We start from the raw sequence: 23,714 nt of genomic DNA on the forward strand, positions 1-23,714 counted from the left end.
ACCCAAAATGATTAATTGATGATCAAAATAGGTGGCGATTCATGTTTGTCGATTGACTAATCAATTAATCAACTAATTATTGCAGCTCTAAACACAATACAATACATTCACAAATGACAAAATATGATTCAAATTCATACCTCTTCAATTTTAGGTGCCAAATATAACTGTACCTTAATCATTTTTTCACCATGATGCTTTTCTTTCCATGACCATAAACGTAACATAGCATGACTGATACTGGATTATGAGACATATCCTGTTACTGATGTTTGGGAATTTAAAAAATCTGATGATATGTCAGCCCATATTCTGTCTTTACATAATCACATTGTTAACAAACAAAAACATGATAAGGATCCCTTAAATTTGGCTATTAAAGAATTGTGACCAACATATGCACTGAGCAGGACATTTTACTGTTAAATTAAAGTTGTCAGTGCTCTCAAAACTTGAATTGGGCTCTAACCAATGAATCCGTCAGGACAGAATCAGCCTGACTTTAAACCAAAACCATAAAGACCTTTGATAACGCTCTGCTGGCCAGGATAAAAACATTAGCAGTGAACATTTACAGTCAACATAACATTAAACATTTCAAAGTTATTTTGATTTTAAATGTAAAAGTGTAATCCACCTACCATTACACTGAATTAAAAACAAACTAGCTGAGTATTCTTGTCTCTTACACAGAGTAATGTAATGTACTTAATTAACTATAACTTGTATTACCATTTATATCTGCTTAATTTATCTTAGTAATGAAATTAAGTTCCTTAATTCATTATCATCACTATTAATTACTCATTTTTAAGCATGTAACTGCTTAGCATTTCTTTTTACTCAGTGTTTTTCAGTGTGAAATGTTGCAGCATTTTCTTTTTACAAATGGAGGTAAAAGTTTTTAGGGGCTATAATGGGACAAGTAGGTGTTGACAGTGGTTTGAGCTAGCTGTTATGTGTATAACCTAACTTAAGGAAGAAAGTTGAAGTTAATATTTCTCTTTGCAGTTATTTCATGACATTAATTGTCTGTCAGAACCATGTAAGCAAAACTAATCACATGGCTTATGTTGGTATATGCTGTTAATACAGATGATTTTTCCAACAATACACATATTGTGTGTAAAAGCTGCTTTTTAAGCTCAAAATTATCTTATTTCTTATTTGTCTGCTGATATTGTTGTTGTCTGTTGATACTAATGTCAATATGAGAAAATAATACTAATCTGCAACAATTTTGATAATTATTCATTTAAGCTGTATATAATGCTGAAGGGAAAAATGCAATTTGTTGATACCTTCTCAATATTAGAGGATGTAACTTTTGAAAGAAGAAATAACACAATCTCCCTGTTACAAATGAAAAGTTGAATTCAAAAGAAATAAAACACCATGTCTGAATTCAATACAGGTTTTGCTGCTACAACCATAATCTCATTATTGTCACTTGTGGCCACAGTGGCCACTGTTCAGCAACAGGACAACCTGGAAATGTTAGGGTTTACTGCTTTTATCTGTTTTCTTGTCATTATTAAAATTAAAATCTTTTGAAGAAATAGAACAATAGGACTGAAAACATTAATGTTCATGCTACCTTTTTCTCACATATTATCAAACAACTAGTGGTAGTCGATTAGCCAATCGAAATAATATTTGACAGATTATTAATACATAACAAAATAAATAATAAAAATAATATACACAATGAAAGTAAAAATAACCCATTTCAGTGTGTAAGTGGGTGTCTTTTAGTGTTTAACTCACCTTCCTTCAGTAATTCTCAATTTGCACGTGCAGTTTTTATTCACCATATGAATATGGTGAATATGTTAATATGTTGTGAATAAACAGGTCATATTATTAAAACTGTATATTTTTAAAAATGAAATATATCATTAAAACATCCGATGGTATCAGATTGTTGTCAATATAAAGCAATGCATTGCCTCAGGTTTAATGAGAAAATCCATCAGTGTATTTTTTACTAAATAATAAAATGTATTATTAAAGTATAATAAAAACATATTACAAAACATAAGATTAAATATGATTTAAATATATATATGCATAAATATAATACGTAAATATGATGTTAGAAGATACAGGGGCCGTTAAAAAAACTACATCCTGTTTCCACGGAAACACACGGACCCGGAAGTGCTCATGATTCCGCGGGTCTTTTGGGACAACACAACTCCGCACAACACAGTGTGTAGAAATGGCGGGTAAGTCGCTGAACGCTTTCATGCTTTCATTTTATCGTCTTCGTTTCAATGCATATTCACCAGCGAATGCACCACAGTCCTGCTTTAAGCCCGTCGGGAATGTAGTTTACCTTTGTTGCTTCGTTCAAAACACAGCGAGCTAAGCTAACGGCAGCAGTGGCCTGCTAACGGCAATAGCATGCTATCAGGCTGTCACAACATGCACTGTGTGTTTAGCTTTGTGTGTTTATGTTACGTTTGAAGGTGTGGATGGATGCTGGTAAAGTAACGTCTGTTTGATGCCTCTTTTTCCATATGACTATACTGTGTTGCTAACTGACAGAAAGACCCGTCTTTAACTTACATTTGAGCATAGTTTGATGAACGTTTCCGCCTGAACAAATTTTATAATGTTGCTTCGTTTTAAAGGATCCCATTAACAAAGCTCATCCTAAGGCTCTGGAGGTACCACCAGCTGACCTCCAAAATAACCTCTTTCATGACCTCAGCACTTCATACCTTACTCCATGGTGTGCACAGATGCAGCTAATGATAATAATAATAATAATCATAATAATGAGAATTAATTTCATTTATAGAGCGCTTTTCAGAGTACTCAGACACTTAACATAAGTTAAAATGATCAAAACTACATGTTGGTAATAAGCAGAGTCCACAGGAACATGTGTCTGATGTGTCCCTCTTTTAAACCCTGCAATGGTCACTTTCATATATTTCATCAAACTGGACTTAACATTGTACACTGCATTCAACCTCCACTGTTACAGAAGTGAATTATTTATTGCACATGTCACATTCAGTTGTTGCTCTTGTCACCTTCATATGTTTCATACACTTCATTTCTTTGTCCATAGTGCAGTCCATATTTCCTTTGTACAGTCAATATTTCATTTTAAATTTTATATCCTATTTCAAAACTATTACTATTCAATTCTATTAATAGAATATAATTTAGATTTCTCATTTAATTTTAGCACTACTTTGTTTATTGTATTACTTCATTATTATTACCTTGCTCTTGTTATATTTTTTCTTCTATGTTGGGTTTGTGGGAGACAAATTCTTTGTATGGTGCATACTTGGCTAATAAACTGATTCTGATTGAGTTATTAACATTTTGTAATCTAGTAAAGCCTGAATTCATGCTGTCATATAACTTAAATTCCCACACCAAAGGCTTTTATGGCTGAGCTGCCTGAATACTTGTCGTCAACAAGTGTCCGCTGTGTCTTCAGCACTGTTTTGATCAATAGTAGAATCTAAATATGGTTGTATGTCACATCCTGTTTTCGAATGAATAATTACTGTCATTGTGCAGCAACAGATCACTGAAACTCTCAAGTGATCTGTGAAGTAAGGAAAATGACAAAGTAGAAAATGAGTCTATAGAAACCACTAATGTTAAAAAAAACTAACCAAAGACTCTACAATTTCAGCATGGTTTATGGTTTGTTTTCTTTTCTTCAGCGGTAAATACCATGGAGAAGAAACTGGCCGAATACAAGTGTGACACCAATGAAGCTATATGCTTGAAGCTAAGTATGTTTATTTTTGTTTTATTTTAAAATGTTTATTATAAATGAAGATGATGATATGTATAAATACAATGACAATGTTGTTTGGAAGTAGCTTCAAATTTCTCACTTACACTGCTTGAATCTTCTTTTACGCTCAGTTCGCTTTCCAGAGGATGTTGAAGATGACGGCACTACATTCCACCCTGAGTACAGCCACCAAATATTTGGAGATGAGTGAGTCTCTTTTTCCATCATTACTTTTCATTGCTTGTTATAATAATACACAAACTGTTACACATTTTTCCCTGTGAAAAAGTTCACACATCTTCAGCAGTGCCACCTCACTTAACATTCATACAAGTGTCAGTATTGACACGTGTGCGCTACTAGATACAACCAGTCTAACTATTGGCCTTTGAGCAGCCGCACAGAAGCAATAGTGGCTAGGCCTGCAAAAAATGATTACTTTCATTATCGATGATTCTGTCTTTTCTTTCGATAAATCTATAAAATGTCAGAAAATGGTGAAAAATTGTTGATCAACATTTCATGAAGCACAAAAATCAACCAAAAATGTCTTCTTTTGTCCCAACCAAGAGTCCACAACCCAAAGATATTCAGTTTACTGTCATAAAAGACCAAAGAAACCAGAAAATATACATTTAAGTAGCTGGAACCAAAGACTCTTTCCTAAAAAAAAAAAAAAAGATTCAAAACAATTAATTGATTATCATAATAATTGCTGATTAATTTTCTGTCCATCGACTAATCGTTGCGGCTCTAATGTGTTTTACCCAAAAGCACATTGATGGTTGTATTTTAATCTATTCAAATATGGCTGAAAAGAGTCATGTGGTCCTGTTTACACTTACAACTAAAGTGTGTCAAGGATGAGGGTGTAACAATAGAGTCAGCTTATGATCCAGTTTAATACATCATACCAGTACTAGTCTCATTGTTTGATACCCTTACCCATATACTAGAGAACTACTGGTATTTCGCTACCAAAGCAGACATATTCCTGAGTCTCTCAGCCACTCACAATAATCCTTCAGTATGTGAAGTTGCTTGGAAAAATGAATTATAGGAATTAAATGGTGATTACAGTCTAACCATTGGGGTGTGTTGTGCTATCACTGTGGTGAGAAAAATCTCAAATATTTGAACTTGGTTTGACTAACATTCTCAAGAAACTGTAGTTTGCCACAAACCCATATTTCCAAAACCAATGTAAATGCTGCTGTTCAATCCAAAACAATATTTAGAGGCAACATGAACGCAGTCAACTTCACGTATGAAAACAAAGAACGGCAGATTTGTTTTTCGCACGGACACATGTGCTTGAGTTGAAAACCTCTGTGAAAATGTGTGGTTACTGTATACAAAGATGAAATCAAATGTGAGCAGGAAAGAAACATCCGATCACAAATGGTTACTTGATGTATTTGAGATACATGTTTATGTCAGCTGTCCATTGAAATCTGTCTCAATGGGCTCTGAACAGAATCTAGATCTACTGAATTACTGCAAAACACTGACTTTACTGATATAGTCACATAATTTATCCACTGTCCATCATATTCAGAAAGCAGTCCATCACTGAACCACTAAAGTAGGCACACACAAATTAAATTGTCAACCAACCTAAAAACATAGTTGCTGGTTTCTGTCCTCACTAGACTTGACCATTACCTCTTCCTAATCTGCTGCCTGAAAATACAGGAACTGACAAGCTGCTCTTTGCTATTATTTTTCAACAAGTCAGTACAAGTATTAGTGCGACAATGAGCCAGTTCAATAAGATACTTGTGCTTCCCTATTTACCTGAAAGGTGCATATTTATAGGTACTTAAGCCCAGTTCATGCTTGCTGCATCCATGTGGCGGCGATAGTCTGGCTGATGTAAAATTTATCATCTGCCAATGTTTGTGAAGGTCGAAATATATAATGCGTGACAATAAAACAAATTCATTAAATTATCAGCATGATGAATCTCAATCAACAACAACTTTTGGACATTTAACCAGACGTTCAGCCAACAATGTATCGTAAATCCAAATGATTCAACAGTTATCCATATATTGTGATGAATGTCACCTTTAAACAGGCTCACAGGCTGTAATTCCTGGTTTAAAAATTATAGCAGCAAAGGAATAGCTCAACATGTTGGGAAATAAGCTTTTAGTTTCAAGAGTGAGATGAGAAGATAGTTTTCAGTCTGTCTGTGCATTTAGTACAGAGGTGGAGTCAGGATGATGATAGCTTAGCAGCATAGACTGGAAACGGCTAGCCTGACTCTGTTCAGGGTCATAAAATACACCTACCAACTCCTCTAAAGCTGATGTATTTACAATGTTGGGCGAGTTACTTGAAAAATGTAATCAATTCCTCAAAAAGTAATTACATTACTTTACTAATTACTCAACAGCAAAAGTATATTTGTTTGTTTTTTACTCAGCCCAGCTTTATCAGGAACCTTTAAACTACTCCAAAGCCTTCGCAACCACTCGTAAAATCTTCTGTGTTTAGCATATGTAGCAATAGAAAATAATAAATTGTGGTTTAATAAGCAGCCAGCCTAAGGTGACCATCAACATGTAACGTTAGTTTAGCCCCAGTCCGCATGCAGCACTGAAGGCCAACAGAATATAGAAAAAGCTACTGGTGGCTAGCTGGCAGCTAAGAAGACACAACATGTTAATTAGATAACTTTTGAGTTACTGGGAGATGATTTTCTCATCTTTTGATAGCAGCTAACTGCCTCCCCAAACCTCCAGCCCTGGTGGCAAGCTAACAAGTGCCGTAGCAGTCAGCTCTCTGAACGCACAGAGACCAAACTGATAAACTTCCAGTAAGACAAGCCGACCCCCAAATTGTTAAAGTAAAGGAATGTTACTGGGATTAGTAACTGTAATCTTATTATTGAATTTCAAAACGTAATCCCTTACACTACTTGTAATCACATTACTGTAATACGTTACTAAGAAATGCATTACTGATTAATCTGAAGCACTTCTGTGCAGTCTCGAATTATGGCGCTAGGTTGCCAGATATTGACATTGAGCACAGGTCTTGATTCAGGTGTCTGTAAAGTTTGGCGACCTCATTGTGCCAACAAGACTCTGGAAAGATGTGCACAGTCACTGCCCCAAGCTGTTGTGGAGGCACCTCAATAACCTACTGGTAAACATGTGTACCATAAACTTCAGTGTCAGCGGTTCAATTCTGGCCGCGGGCATTTGATGCATGTTATACCCCTCTCTCTCTCTACCCATGTTTCCTGTCTCTGCACTTCCAACTATCAAATAAAGGCAAACAAATGCCAACAACACATTTGCATATGCCCTGCATGTAATCTTAAAATCCACTGTATTGCTCCAAATTAATCATAAATTAATTAATCATCTTTTGTGCAGCCAACTTGAAATGATGCCCGTCTCACACAAATGCCTATTTAGCCTCACCAGACCAAATGTGGGCTGGCTTGTTGAATCCAGGATTTTGATTAATTAACTTTCTGGCTACAAACCAGTTACTCCACTGAGTATTTACAGAAGACTCTGCCATCATATCTGTAATCCTCAGAGCCAGACCACCAACACTACAGAGTTTCAGTTTTCATGTACAGTCAAAAGTTTGGACACACCTTCAAGGGAATGTCCTTGAATGAGAAAGTGTGTCCAAACTTTTGATGATGATGATTTTTGATGTTTCAATCACATCATGATTTACTCAGAATTTGTATTTTGTCAGTACAATGGTCCAACTCAATACTTAACGTTATTACCAGTATGTAAGGATTTCTTAAAGTTTCTTGTGGTTTCATAAAACCTGTAGGAAAGTTTGCAGTGCCAGATATGCAAAGGGGAAAATAACATCTTTCTTGAATACTATTTAAGCCTCACAAAGAGTCACAGTGTTGTCCTAATGTGATAAAATAGGCATTGCTGTTGGACCTGAGCGAGACGACATTCTTGGCAGTGACACCTGTGCGTGCGTGTAGGCTTACAGTAGCATGTCGTTACGCTCTAAATTGCATTTCCAAATTAGTCAAAACTAGGATTGGTTATTTTTGCACTTGCTGCAATCAGCTCAAAGGGAACACAGTAATTGGAGCATTAATTATTTCAGCAAGCGTAATTGCTAGTAAAGCTCAATCACATAGTTGCATAATGATGAAATCTATTTTAGCATAAACTGTTAGTGATCTCGCAGTGGAAGAAACAATGCAACACAGTGAAATAAATGGCCAGACCTGCAGTAAACATTTATCATCAACTCCAGGTGTATATTTGACAGATTTCAGTATATGAGAATGATTATCAGGTGTTTTGTTATTGTCCTCCTGATATTGATTTACACTAGACTGCACAAGACATCATTTTATTGTTTTCTCTTTGCGAGTCACTTTTCTAGTAAAAAATGTGTGACTAATGATTTCACTTACTTCTGCAGTGAGGTGGCTTTTGGATACAAAGGTCTGCAGATACAGCTCTTCTACACTGCTGGAAACTTGAGCACCCTCTTTAAAGTGAAATATTCCTCAAAAGTCACTGAAACGTTTGACTGTGTGGAGGTAAGATTTGTATTTCTTTATTCTTTTAATTTAAAAGCTGTAGCACCCTTCAATGTGACTATTAAAGTTGTGGTTGGTTCACTGTCAGTTTGTCTTGATAGTTGTTCATGCCTACTCTACTCATTTTGCCATGATGCCATTTTCTTCTATTATTTTGATTATAATGGTCTGATTTCACCATCATCACCTTCAGATGCTTCCAGTATAAATAAACTATGCTTTAACATGCACAAATATCATGGTGTGATTTAAAAAAAAATACCTTTCCTCCATCTGAAATGTCAGAAAGCTGCACCATTATGTTTTAAAAAGGGCTTCTTATTGAAAAGTAGAATAGTCGAGGCTTAGGTTGGATTTTGCAGTTAGTGTTGTATTTTATGTCCTGATCAAATTATTTGGCCCCAATCCCGATGCGAGTCCTTTAATATTGGGTATCTACAAATACCTAGTCGTATCTAGAGCTGCAACGATCAGTCGATCGACAGAAAATAAATCAGCAACAGTTTTGCTGATTGAATAATCGTTTTATTTACTTATTTATTTTTAGCAAAAAAGCCAAGAATTCGCCGGTTGCAGCTTTTCAAATGTGAGGATTTGATGCTTTTCTGTGTCATACATGATGGTTAACTGAATATCTTTGGGTTTTGGGCTGCTGGTTGTACAAAACACGAAGGTATCACTTTGGACATTATAACAAGCATTTTTCTCTATTTTCTGATATTTTATAGACAAAATGTTTCATCAATTAATTGAGAAAAGTTGCAGCCTTAGTCGATCCAATTTACCTAAATGTTTATTAAATTTGTAGATTATCTGATACATTGAAACGCAGCTCTAGACTACTGAATGCTGAACATTATTTTTCATGAGCTACTTGATCCAAACAGCAAAGGTCCTGGCTCAGAACTACTGAGCTGATTAGCTTAAATTATTGATATATAAATTAAAGTTTAACAAGAGAAGACCAGAGAAGATGTATGACTCTGTTGGGGAGCTACATAAACACTCATGATTGTACCAGAGTAGTGTTACAGATGTGAGTTTCTTCTCTCACAAATGATCTTTGGCTGAGTACAGTCTTTGATGGACAAATACTGGGCAGCTTTACTGAGTGGATGCCTCCATAATTGGATGCGAGAAGGACTCTGAGATCAATTATTCTTTAAGGGGAGTAGATAGATCTATGGTACCTTTTTGTGGGCAGTTTCTGGTGCCTTTATGTTGTTTCTTCACTAACTGAAGTAACTCATATAATGGCCTCTCTGGGTGGTGACATTATTCCAGTAAGGGATCTCCTGTTTTGTTAGAATAATCTCATCCCTCCATGGCCCCCCGTGCCAGTACACTAATCCTACTCCTCCCCGTCGGAAGAGAAGGGTTTTAAAAGGTTTTGTGCGTGGGGTCTAACATGAGGCATTGATTTTTAGAGGGTTCTGTGATTGAATCAGCAGGAGGAGTAATGTCACTCTGTTGGGTATCTTGTGTGTGTGTATGTGTGTGTGTGTATTTACAGGAGTGAATTGTTCAAGTCATCGACAATCGAAATCTTGGAAATTGAATATCTGCAAACTGATCTTCAGTAACTTTAAGTTCAGTTTTATGTAATGATTAACTAGCACTGCTTACAAATGTAAAACTTTTTTGTCAGACATAATAATTTACATATCAACAGCTAGTATTTGGTCAAAAGTGGAAAAATGGTGAGACTTCACAAAAGGCCACTGAGAGCTTTGAATATTTTCCTCAAGCTATCAATGCAGCAAACATTTAGAACAAGTGCAAGTATTAGCGAGGGCCCCGTTGAGGTCAGATGATTCAACACTGGGACATCTGTCCTGTCTGGAAACAGCAGGGGGCTCCCCTACTGGACAATGTGGCCTCAACTGGTGCCAGTGGGACCAGTGGCATAACCTCTAAACTCAGCAGTCTCTTTAAATAACTCCATACAACAGTGATTGTTCCATCAGATAAGGCTGATGAGCACCACATCACAAAAAAATACCATGACAACCAGTTCAGTGTCTTTAAAAAAAAAAAAAAGAGCCATTACACATTTTGGGAACATAGTTTGAAGCCACAGCTGATATTCAAACCGAAATGTGACGGATGGCTCACGGTCTGTGTGTGCCGCTGCTTAGTGTGCTGCGCGTTGACCCCTGAGTGTTCACCTTGTTAAGGGTTTGAGTGCAGCTGGTGTAGAGGTAGAGAGTGTGAGGGGAGCAGCAGAGTTCAGGCTGCATCTGAAGAGTGTTTGTCTCCGAGTGCATGTGGACAGTCGGGGTGCGGTGCAGCTGGCGAGAGAAGAGAGCTAGAGACGAGGGGAGGCAGAGATGGAGTTTATGCAGCTGTCACGTTGATCAAAAATCACCTTTTCCCCTTTTAAATCAGCCAAAAACTCTATACTGCTGGATTTTTCATAGGCAACACTGATTTGGTGCCAGATCTTTTGTGTGCACAAGGGCTGCAAACTGGGGGAAAAATGCTGAACGTCTGTGGTAGTTCTATGTTATTATTTATAACATTTGTAATCCATATAGGTGTGTAAATAAGATTTAGAAATTAAAGCAGTACTTTACAAATAATTATAAACTGAAAATGACTGCAGATTTTCAGTGTAATATAGCCTTTAGAGCAGATGAAATAATACCAACACAACAAATTAGATAGTTTGTACTCCCTTTGTGCTTATTGTTAGAAATCAAAGACATTAACAAAATGTTCTAAAGGAACATTGTTAAGTTATATTCATGCCAAACTGAGGCATCTATTCTGGAAGGCTGTGCAATTTAGTGTCTAGTATGTAGGAGAGTGCTCGGGACAAAGAGACTTGTTTGTCCATGGCCTTTTAAGTATGGTCCTTGTTCCTTAGAAATGTGGCTGGACAATTACAATGGTTAAGAGGCATTCAGCTGCAGGTGCATTACTTCCAGTTAGATATTAGCTGATGTCTGAAAGGGGGGGAATTAGCAGCATGTTGTATTAGCCTTTTGTAGTGCATTTTGCTCAGACCTTCTTCATTTCCCAGTTTTCAATGCTGAGCAGCAAGGGTCTCTGTTCCGAAATAATGCCCATCACACATGTAAATGGTGTGAAAGGGCTGCTTAGTAAAGTGTTCTCATGTCAATCCTTGTGGAAATGGATACAATGCAAACATTACAGCTGAACTAACCACACGTTGCACTGAGTAAAAAGTCCAAGGGTAGGGCCCCTTTGTCTCGGAGGCTCTTTGAAAATGCAGGGGCAAATTCATTTGATTGGGTTCACTTGGCAGGATTAGAGGAGAGGCCTCTATTATGGATGCCCAAAGGTTTGTTAAGTTGAGATCAATTCATAAGATTTTATTTCCCAGTGAGAAGCAGAAATGCGTTATTGTGGCAACTTCATCACATATTCATGGTTTAACATAAGTAGTAAATGTACTGATTTAAGTGGTCTTTTCACCGGGGCAGGGAGGGGGGGGGGGGTGTGCTGCTGTGGTCTCTGCTCAGCTGACAGTTTTAATTGCCTAATGGTTTTCTTTTATTGGCTCAAAAACATGTATGCTTGCAGTTTTATTTCACAGGTTATTTTGTACTTTTCTTTTTTGCAGTCTCACCTTATCTAAGAACAAAAATTTTGCTGAACACGAAATCTGTGCACACAACAAAAAGTGTATTTTAAAGCTTTAAAGCAGTTTATTAGAAAATACCTCACGGGTCTCACAAACATATTCTAGATTATCTTTGATCGTCCTGATTTGTTTGCTGCGTTACTGAATTCATGTTGTATTTTCCAGCCTGATGATATCGAAGGAAAGATCCGGGAAATTATTCCTGCTGGCTTCACCTGCAACACTGACGACTTTATCTCGCTGCTGGAGAAGGAGGCCAATTTCAAACCCTTCGGCACCCTGCTTCACACGTACACAGTCCACAGCGAGGACGCAGGAGAACTCACATACCAGATTCATAAGGTGCACACCTCCCCATACAGGAAGCCTTTGAGATTATAGTATCAGTTTTTTTTTAATCGTTTCTAGTTGTCGTCACTCTTACGTCATCACGGCAGGGATGAGATTTAACAGTTAACCTCATCAGATATTTGTTTGTGTCGTGTCCACCGTAGGCTGACTTGACCTGCCCGGGATTCCAAGAGTACCACGAACGCCTGCAGACCTTCCTCATGTGGTTCATAGAGACTGCAAGTTTCATCGACGCGGACGACGATCGTTGGGACTTCTTTCTTGTGTGCGTGCCCTCCTTAATTGACATCATCCCCCCCTCATGCCCACCCCCCTACCCTGAAGCCTTTATTGTGTCATTGAAAAACAAAGCCCCCCTTTGAGGCGCTTGTGACCAATTACCAGGCCAGTTTGATTATATTTCCCCTGTAGGAGAATTGTTGATCAGGCAAGAGCTTTCTTTGTGCCAAAAGACCTTTTCAAATTTTTCAGGGGCAAGAGCTGAATTGAATACTGTTGTCTTTTGAAACACTGAACAATGTCTTAACAGTAAAAAGAGCCTCTGCCAGTGTTTTCTTTACCCTGGCACCTATTAATACTGACAATGGGGAAAATAGACTGAAGTGATTTTGAGGAGCTCAGTCCCTCCTCCAACCCCTTCTCTTCCTCTAAGTTGCAGTACTCCAATTAAGTGCATAATGTATTCAGGTTGTAGCAGGTGTACCAATCGGGCCTGGCTGCTCTAACATGCTGACGTCGGTGGGGGTGAGGGGTGGGCACGAGAACAGAGAAGCTAAAATGGACACTGCATGGGAGTGTGCCTGTAATTGACCAGTTTGCCTTTGTGTTTTATCTGCAGATTTGAAAAGTACAATAAAGATGGGGAGACTCTCTACGCAACTGTTGGCTACATGACAGTTTATAATTACTATGTGTACCCAGACAAAACCCGACCACGTGTAAGGTAATTGCCGGGGCAGCACGTGCCTTCCCATTCTTTTGTATGAAAAAGGAGTGGAAAATTATACATTTCTTTATCCTCTTTGCAAAGAACGCAAATTACTGGCTTATATAGCCAACCATTCAACCAGATTTTGTTCATTACGAAACCAGGGTGATTTGTATCTGAAAACAACTTTATAGATAAGCTTTTGATTTGTTGCATTGATGGATCAGTATAACAGTCTATTTTTTTTCCTGCTTTCAATCAAAGAGTTTCTGCTCCTACTCAGACACCACATAAATTTGTTATGTCACAAGACTTATTTTAAACAAACCTGCTTCCTCATTGGTTCTGTGTTTGCATGTATGTCTGTTCTTTAACTAAAACAGCCAAATGCTGATCCTGCCTCCGTTCCAAGGCGAGGGTCACGGAGCTCAGCTTCTGGAGGCAGTGCACAGATTTTATTGCATTCTGCCCAAAGTGCAAGACATCACAGGTGAGAGTAAAAATGGTATTTACTGTGTTGAAGAAGGCGTGGAAAAATATTAAATCTGAGGTCCTTGTGTCGCCCACAAACAGTTTAAAAGATTTGTCACTGCAGTTTTAGGGGGTGAGTTAATGAGGAGGGCTGGCATGTATACCAGAATGTGCCGAAGCTCTGTTGAAACTTCTTGGATCGAAATCATTGCTTTGCATGGAGACAGAGGATGAATACTAAAGAGGCATCACAGTTTTTCCTTTCAGAGAGGAATTCTTTCTAAAAAAAAACCCCAAAAAACTAAAAAGCTACTTGAAGAGATTTGAACTTCTGACATTTATTTCAGGGGGATGAGATATTTTCAAAGGTTGTGAATCACTTCAAAATGCTAACTAATTGTATTATGTTTTTTGCAGCTGAAGACCCCTCTGAGAACTACGTGAAGCTGAGAGACTATGTGCTGGTCAAGCTGTGTCAAGGCCTGCCATCCTTCGCTGCAGACAAACTGCCCCTCGGCTTCTCAGCCGACATGGTCACAGAGGCACAAGACAAGTTGAAAATTAACAAGGTGTTGTATGAGGCTCGAACTAACAATCAATTTCATTATCGAGTGATCTGTTGATTATTTTTTAGATGAGTCGCTTACTCTATCAAATGGTTGTATAACAGCTCAAGGTCACATCCTCAGATTTGTTGTTTTTCACTCAATAGTTGAAAACCCAAAAGAATTCAGTTTACAATGATTTAAAACAGAGAAAAGCAGCAAATCCTCACACTGGAGAAGTCGGAGCCAAGAGAATGTTTGACATTTTTGCTCAATACACGACCATAATCGAGCAATTGTTTTAGCGCTGGTGCTGCACATATGTAAACAGTTCCAACATTAAGACCATAGCTTGAAGCTTCACAGCACTCTGGAGTATAAAGTAAGTTGATCATAATGGTTGCAAAATAGAAACTTGAAAGAATATTTTACATTTTTAAAAAGTAGGCAGCAGATACATGCCTCCACTGTTCATTTCACTCACCTAGACCCATGAATATAGATATTAATGGGACTCAAAATAAGTTGATGTAACTCAGTTCTGACAGAAAGTCAGATCAAAACTTGTAATCCATATGTCAAAACGTATAAATGAAGATGTATTCTCTATTTCAACTTGCTATGCTCACGTTTTAAAAGTTATTTTCAATTATATAAACATTGCAAAACTTCTAGTATATTGTGTTCAGCAACCAAATTTACAGCTTTAACCTAAGTACTTTTCTGTTGGTCCATGTAGCTGAGTATCAGGGTGTGGAATCTGCGATGTAAATGTCCGACAGTACGTGGTGGCTTTTCTTGAGAAAAGTTTCCTGAGAACAGATAACTAGAAGTTCTGAGTAGCTTCTGATGTCATGTAGCCTTTGTGCTGGGACGTCCTAGGTTCCTGTTGAGGCAAACGGGTGTTTTGTAAGTTTGACAATAATTAAATGAAATTTCTTTTATTTTTAATTTTTTTTTTTTTTGTCCTTCCTCTACAGAAACATGCAAGGCGAGTATACGAAATCCTGCGTCTGAGAGCGACAGACATGAGTGATGAAGAAAAAGCAAGAGAGTACCGTTTGGAGGTGAAGAAGAGGCTGTTCGGACCATACAGGGTGAGGTTTTAAACATCACAGCTTCAACGGTGTATTTTGCATTTCAGTGTGGAGTTGGTCAAAAAGACGCAGACTGACATTTTGAACAAGTGATTTCTTCATTTATTCTGAACACATCTGAATGTCAACTTGTCTCTGTTGCTGTCAAACAAGACTCCAGCAGTCTTCCATCTTTGTTAGCATAACATTACAGCTGTTCAGTGTAGGGAGTTAAATGGCCTGATTACAGCATGCATCGGCTTGCAGCTCTGTATTGTCGCTGTTTATTATGTTGCCTTTTAAAACAGCAGAAAAATTGATCTTCAGCTCTGTGAAAATTGATAGATTACCACTGCCTTATTGTTACATCCACAATAGGGCGCACCATTTGTCTGTGGCATTACTAAGCTTTTTTCTATTCAGGCACACATGTCATTAGTCAGGATTTGCATTTCTTTGGGAGGAATAATTTTCATGAAAGTATGTTTGAAGCACTTTGTCAAGAAGCTGCTACTATTCAGAGTTCTGTAGCTTTACTATTGCAGCGCTTTTCAAACTTCAACAGGGAAACTGCGATTTTATCAACGCTTTTTGTTTCCTGGGGGGATTTTTGGGTCACGTTTTTCTTGGCAAGTTTTCTTCGGAGTTTCTAAGAGTTTAGTGTAACACTCAGATCTGGTGAACAGAATATTATAAACTCCTATGATACTGTTTCACCAGACTTGGCTGTGGGAAAGACTACATAGATCTCTGTGCACCAACATAAAGCCCTACATCCTGTTTGCTTGTGACATTTTATATTTGGGCTGCTCACTGCTCCTTTGCATACCAACCATTAGAGAATTTGCTGTCAGCGGGGTAACCGCAAGTCTCAAAAAAGGCAGAATCTGACGTGGAAAAGACCTATGTGGTGAAGTGGGAAATAGGAATTCCTTGGGAGAGTGGCAAGGAGAGATCTGGTGGCCAGATGCAGACTGTTCGTTTTTCCTTCCCTGAGGAGATTTAGCATGTAGTTAGTTGAATGGTAGAGGCCGCTGCTCTGTGAATGCGAGGGGGATTATATATTTCTGCTCAACCCGGGGTTCGCTTACCCCCAGTTCCCCAGAGACCATGTCTGCTTGCATGTGCGTGCAGTTTTTCAGCACTCTGACTTCACTGTAGGGCTGCAACTAAAGATTATTTTCATTATTGATTATTCTGACTATTATTTTCTCCGTTTGAACCGTAAAAACTCAGAAAACGGTGAAAGATGATCACTTCTCTCAAAGCCCAAAATGTAAGCTAAAATGTCTTGTTTAGTCCCAACCAACAGTCCACAACCCAAATATATTCAGTTTACTATCATAGAGGAACAAAGACACCAGAAAATATTCACATTTAAGAAGCTGGAAACAGATAATTTTTGCATTTTTTTTCCCCCTTAAAAATGATGAATCGATAACTTGTTGATTAATTTTCTGTCAAACAATTAATCAACTAATCGTTGCAGCTCTGCTTCACTGTTAATGTTTGCTCCACTGTTTCATAAGGCATACTTTATAAAAAGTTTATAAATTGTAACTAACAGCTTTAATAACCCTTAATAATAATAAGTTATTCATAGTTTATACTAGTTTATAGATTGATAATGAGCCTGGGATCCATTGTTATCTTACATAACGTGCTTTGTCTGTTTAACCCCTAAATGGACAACTTGACTACTTGCCGAGCTACAGAGCATCTGCACCAAAATCACTTCATCACATTTACTTAATAAAGGTGTATTTGGCCCAAATCCACAACCGTCTTCAGAGAAACAACTTTATTTATATTACTTTTAGAGGTGTGTTTTAATAGTTTTAAAACAGTAGCAGTATTATCACAGTTATTCACACTTACTTGACTATTAAACTATCGAACAGTTAAAGATTCAGCCTGTTAGAAGGTTTTTAGACGCTGCTGGATGATCCAACATGCACTTTGTGAGGAACCTTTTTATTAATGATCAACTTATTCTAATAATCAGGTCTGCTGTTTAAAATGTCATGAATAAAGGGTCATGGGTTTCTCTTGTTACTCAGACACAAAGAAAGTTGCTTAAAAAAGATATTACAAGTCATGTGAGAGAAGCATCACAACCTGAAAAACCCAAATCTGTTCTAGTTAATGGCTCGTTACATATCTATAAAGCATAAATTATATATAATAATGAATGGATTTAATAATAAGGATTTTTTTGGCAGACATTCGTAACCACTAACCATCACGTTACATAAACACACAGAAAAGTGAACAGTCTGGTAATAACCACATTACAACCAGACAATATATGACAGATATCATATCCATGTGTAAGCACAGAACAAGTAAAACAACCAAAGTCTACGACGATAAGCTCTAAAAATGCTCAGGTACCTTGTGTACTTGGAGGATGATAAAACCAGTTGTCCCAAGAAATATGCCCAGACTTTACATGCAGTTAGAGGTGCAAAAATTAGTTAGTTAGTCGATATAATGGACCAGTCAGTTGAAAGACAATTAATTGGCAACTATTTTGTGTATTGTATATACTATATAGTTTTTGGGGGGGCATCTTTGCTTAAAAATGAATTGGATTTGATGGTTCCAGGTTCTTTAATGTGATAATGTGATTTTTTTTGGTCTTAAATTACCATAAAGTGATTATTTTGGACTGTATGTCAGACATTTGAAGATGTCACCTTGGGCTCCAGGATATTGTGATCGAGAAAATAATCAATTGTGAAATAAATGTTAGTTGCAGCCTTAAATGCAGTATTAACATGTTTTATTCAGAGTTTATGCTGTCCATTAGGAACTGATGTTTCCGCTAGATTACAAATGCAGGTGGTGAATAAATAAAATCCAAAACCAGGACAGTCATTAAAAGACATTTTATAAGCCTTATAAAGTTAAAAAAAACAACACATATTCCTCATCACATGTTTGGTATTTAACATGTTTATATGCCTTTTGGAGGGAGTGACCGAACCGATGGAACAGCCTCACTGATGTGCGTCTGTGTCGTTTCTGTCGTGCAGAAGAATCAGAGGGAGCTGACGAAGATGAGGAAGTGCCTGCGGCCGGAGGAGCTGGTGTCCCACATGGGTCAGATGGACACTCAGATGCAGCACGAGGAGCTGGAGAAGAGTTATCAGGTTGTGGTGGAAGACTACAGGAGAATCATTGAGAGGCTTTCAGCGCAGGCCTGATCAGACTCTGAGACGCTGCTGGCCTGGAAGCCCACCCTCTCAACACACAGGTGGTCTGCCCCGTCTGTACAAAGCCCACATAAACTACAGACTTTAGCTGCAACCGAGAAGAAACTCTCCTTATGTAACAAAATCACAGTTTTAATTGAAGAGTGTTTATAGTAGCTGAGTCGGTCGGAGCAGGGATAGGTTGCGGTGGAAAAAAGGCCTGTCTGTTTCCCAGCTGATGTTGATACAGTAGAGCAGGAGAGTAGTGCAGCTGGAGGACGAGACTTCCTGTTTGTCCCACGTGTTTAATCACAGTGTGTGAGATTCAGTGATATGTCATAATTTACAGGTGATAGGAGGTCCAATATCCTACAGATGCTTCTTCTTCATTGTAGACATTTTCTGAAGATTTTTTTGTCAAACAATTCTCAATGTCTGTTTTGAAGCACTTCATACGGAAAATAAAAAATGGTTTTGTATATTGCTCAAATTGTGCGTTTGTTATTGTAAAGAAAATAAAACGGAGCAGTTCATCATCTTTCAGTTATTGCTTTATTACTGCCTGGGAATGTTTTATTCTAATTTTGAATAGCAGGCTATATTTTCTGGAGTATTTGTTGGTATTCTCATATGCTCCCCCATCATAGTCTGTTGATTAATGATGTGAAATTGCGAAGAAAACATGATTTTTAACGATCAATCTAATCAGGGCTGTAGAAACTTAACTATTCACCACTTAAATGTCACCTAAATGCAACCTAATATATAAAGGAGACAATATGTAGATAGTCATATGGAGTTTGGAAACTTTCTTAGTGCATTATACTGTACTATAGATCCCAGCTGGCCTGATTAATGCATTTTCCAGTATGTGTTGTATATATTCGAGCCGATTTAGGGATGTAATTTTGTTCAGGCACCCTCTTGTGGCTAATGCAACTTCTGATTGCCGCTGATGTTGAGTGTTACACTAATGAGTATTATGGTTTTCAATTGAAAACCTTTGTGCCACTGTATTGCCCCCGCTTGTGCCGATCACTGTGATGAATACCCATCATACTTTATGATACTTTAGCACATTGTCACTAAATGAAGGCTGCCGGGTCAATTTTCAATTTTTCCCCCCCTCTCCACTTGAAACAAGACAAAACCTTGGAACTCTTCACATCTCTAATTCAGATTGATTGAATCCACTCGTGGCCACAAGGGGCCTCATCTCACTGCAGTTTTCTCTGCTGCGAGTGCACATTTCGCATCGCACTGCACACGCTCAGCCGACTGACCTGCTAGTGGGAAGTGGCATTATTGTTTAGTAGGCACCATGGGTTTATGTGCTCATTAATTTCACTAGCAGTACACGGCAGTTTAATAGAGCCATGGTCAGGCTTTTATGTGGCATGTTGATACACCTACTCCAGTCTTCAGTCTTCGTGGACCAGGAGAACGAAGTTTGGATGATCTGCAGGCCTCTGTGTAGTTGTCACTGTAGTTTGTGAAAGCTCTTATTGGTCCTTCAGACCACACAGTTGGGTTTACAGGAGCTTAATTATGCACATTCAGTCTATCCTGCGCTCTCATGTCCCATCACACTTGTCTGTAGACATCAAAATATTAAAAAGTATGTTTAATTTTGGTGTCGCACCACATTGAATCATTTCTGACATCCTTTAGAGTAAACAGTAGTTGCTAGACTGTGCTCTTACCTGAAACACCTTGTAACTTAGAGATTTTCTTTATAGTCTGTGCCGCTTGGTTCAGGGTGGAGTGTTTACCTCTGATATGAATTCTCATCACAAGTGGTGATTTTTTTTCATTTGAATATTACGATGATTGTTTCTGATGTCAGAGTGAGTTCATTTGACACCATGAAGCCAAATTTCATGAACTTTTTGAAAATAACTCTTTGCTAAACGGTTGACTAAAACGATTTGTGGATTATTTTCATTCCAGCCTAATTATCATGAAAAGTCACAGATTACAAATCAGGTACCCTGATCATGAAGCATGTTTCTGTTTTAAAATGGTTGTTCTAGTATTTTAGATGTCACAAAAAGCTTCTTTTTTTTTTTTAAAAGAGCTATTCAAGATGTCAGATTTATATATGTATAAAATAACAAAGCTACATCCAGGCTGAGAGGCGCAACATTCAACATGTCCACTTCTACTTATTTTCTCTCTGCAGTCGATCAGCCATTCAGGTGCAGTGAATTGAAATCTACAGAAGGCAGTGCACTTTCTTCCGGAGTCGAGGCTATTACAGTGGATCCAGCAGTGGGCCCTCAGTTGCTGCGCTTTTGTAAAGGGGGACACAGACTGTCTATTATGCTGTGTCAGAGTGGAAATGTGGGAGGTTGATTTATGTCTGAAACTCTCATGAGTTTCAATCTCCCCTCTCTCACTTTTCATATTTCACAAGCAAAAGGGGGGAGGAACATCCATTAAAGGGGACATATTATGTATGTTTCCAAGTCTATATTCTGAAGTGCGAGCTCTACTGGAATATCTTTGCATGATTTGCAGTTAAAAAAAAATTTCTTATTTAACTCCACTGGCCCTTTACAAAGCCCATCAGTTCAGCCTCTGTCTGAAACAGGCTGTTATAGCTCTGGTCTCTTTAAGCCCCTCCTCCCGATGAGCCCGCTGTGTTCTGATTGGCCAGCTCTTGGAAGTTGCTCCTTGGGAGACTTCTGCTGGCTCCAGAAGCTACGTCAACAAACCGTGAAACAAAGTATAGCAGTAGGATTTCACTACTTTTTCTCGCTCTTTACTCAAAATGTCAACTTCTCCAATACATCTGTACATGTTCAAGCCAGAATCCGATCCAAAATATACGAGTGGACAACGCAAATAACACATGGAAAAACCTTAGCAACCAAAACTATGGAACAGACGGCCGTTTAAGTGGATGCGGTACGAGCTGGTGTCAGCTCGTTGGCAAGGTAGAAAAAAACGGTGCAAACGAAGCGTGACTTACAGGAAGCATTTTTACATACGTCAACCTCAAGTTTTGGAACTTTGACCATGTTCAGCATAGATATCCGACATCAAAACAGTACATAAATATCAGAAAACCACAAAAAGCATAATATGCCCCTTTTAATGTGTGCATTTCCTCTCTTTCTCCATCATCTTTCAGTATGTTTAATCATGCCAATAATTGCATTTAACTTGCATTAAACAGGCAGAAAGGCTTAATGCCATTATTTTGTGAAATGACAACAACAGTATCAAGCTTGACTTGAATATTTGGTTTCACCTGTTGGCATTTCTGCTACTGTTACCTTATGGCGCCTCCACATCTCTCCTCTGAGGCAGACAGTTGGAGTCTTGGACTGGAGCCCAGCTGTACTGAATATGATACCTGTGTGGAGGAGCTGCAGCGTCTTAGCTGCCAGGTTCCCAGGAGAGAGCGGGGCAGGAAAGTTGGAGTCCCCCCCACCACTGCCTTTCTTATCGTGTTCCAATTTCTTTTGTGCTCCTTGGATACCCACATACCCCGAGGCTACCTAGCCCCCTCTCTGCACGGCCGGTGAACCTGGCCAGTCCCTTTTCTTTGCTAAATGACTCCTCTTTAAGATAATGTTTGATGCGCTGACAGCCAGAACCAAAACAGTGTAAAAGAAACCAAGTTTGACATCTTTTAATTGTGTGTCAGAAAGCAGGAGATTGTGGTTCTTGGACTGCTTTCAGATCACGCTGCTGATATGGTAATTTGCTCAAGTGAAGGATGTGATGAAAGTGGTGGTGTTGATAGTTTAGTAGTAGAAATCCCTGGAGTCCAGTGTGCTGGTTCACCTCATAAACCTGACAAGGTTCCTTTTGAAGGGCATACAGTATTTGTTTCACCTTCAATATCAGTAAATATAAAAATAGCAGCAAGGTTTTGTTTCCACACAGGAAATCTAATCTCCTGCAATAAACAGACATGAGTGTTCATTATGATTTAGAGCAAATGACAGATGTGCATGAAATGAATAAGTCCTGGGAGTGTCAGTGCTTTTTTTTTTTTTTTTAAACAATATTCATGGTAATTGATTTCCATCTGTGTACAACCAGAGCTTGCGGTTGTGATTACATCTCTTGGCTAAACGATTTGGGATCATGGTGCATCTCAAATCGAGCATGTATTAAGCTGGATTTCTATTCAGATGACATGAAAATAGATCATTTCATGTACATAAAGCGCTGGATTTTGTTATGGTGATTGACAGTTAGTGAACAGCTGCATGACAAGACTTGTTATTTTTTTGTCACAAATGAAGCATGCTAGTAGAAATAAGCCTTTCCTTCATTACATGATGAAGATTACACTGTTCAGTGTAGCTTATTGAAAAACACATATTTTTTTAACCTCCTCTCATGTTTTCTGATGGGCTTTTTTAATTGATTTGAACAAATGCAAAAAAACAGCTTTTTCCTACTGCATGCAATTATCAATGACTGGAACCTGCTGTGGTATTTGGTTTTCGTTTACTCACTGTGCAGCACTAAAATATGACATAACATCTACCAGGGAGTTGGATTGTTGAATTGATGAAAAGCCACAGATGGTTGATTTCTAATGTGTGCTTTAAATAAAAAAAATAGTTGTAAGTAATTATTCATCGGAGGAATGGGAATTATTTCTCAATGTACTGCACAACATGGAGGATTTAATTGTCAAGTTACTTCTGTAAAAAATTCAACAGAAAACACCAACAGTGGGCTTTATGTTTTGATCTGTGCATGAATGGCCTCCTTGACTAGCTGTTACTTCTCAAGACTGACTTTTCTTGTACTGCAGGGCCCGCCTGAGTATTAATCTCTTAAATGAGCCATGCTGTGGAGTTGGATGAACATGTGCTTTGCTAGATGTCGTTTTCTAATTAAAACTGTCCCATTAGGCTGTAATTGGTGCTATCTGAGGCTGGGACAGAGCCGTATGGGAGTGGAGCGTGAGGTCAGTCTGAGATGGTATCGGGCCGAGGAGACAGGAAGCCTCTGTGTAATCTTGTCAGGTTGGAGATGGCGGCTGCGATCGGGCCGACTGGACTGAACTGTACTTGTCTGCTGCTGCTGCTGCAGCTTCACAGTGAGTGTGCTGAACTGCTATGAACTCCTCTTATCTGAGAACTACTGTACATCTTTGTTGTTTCCACAGGAGCCTGGATTTCACCTGAGTGTTTACATGTTGGAATATGTTCAACTTTATATATAAAGAGAGCACAGTTGATGC

The 23,714-nt window shown here is 38.3% G+C and overlaps 1 protein-coding gene across 1 annotated transcript; it reads left to right on the plus strand.

Moving 5' to 3' along the window:
• Nucleotides 1-2,116: 2,116 nt before the first annotated feature.
• On the plus strand, nucleotides 2,117-19,042 carry hat1 (histone acetyltransferase 1). The gene is made up of 11 exons (XM_067603557.1): nucleotides 2,117-2,228; nucleotides 3,696-3,767; nucleotides 3,904-3,979; nucleotides 8,201-8,321; nucleotides 12,097-12,273; nucleotides 12,426-12,547; nucleotides 13,121-13,225; nucleotides 13,594-13,700; nucleotides 14,099-14,250; nucleotides 15,207-15,323; nucleotides 18,341-19,042. Exons 1-11 carry the CDS (start codon nucleotides 2,222-2,224, stop codon nucleotides 18,509-18,511), a joined length of 1,227 nt encoding a protein of 408 aa, XP_067459658.1. The 5' UTR covers nucleotides 2,117-2,221; the 3' UTR covers nucleotides 18,512-19,042.
• The last annotated feature ends 4,672 nt before the right edge of the window (nucleotides 19,043-23,714 follow it).

This window comes from Thunnus thynnus, chromosome 11 (assembly GCF_963924715.1).
Source record: "Thunnus thynnus chromosome 11, fThuThy2.1, whole genome shotgun sequence".
NCBI classification, from domain to species: Eukaryota; Metazoa; Chordata; class Actinopteri; order Scombriformes; family Scombridae; genus Thunnus; species Thunnus thynnus.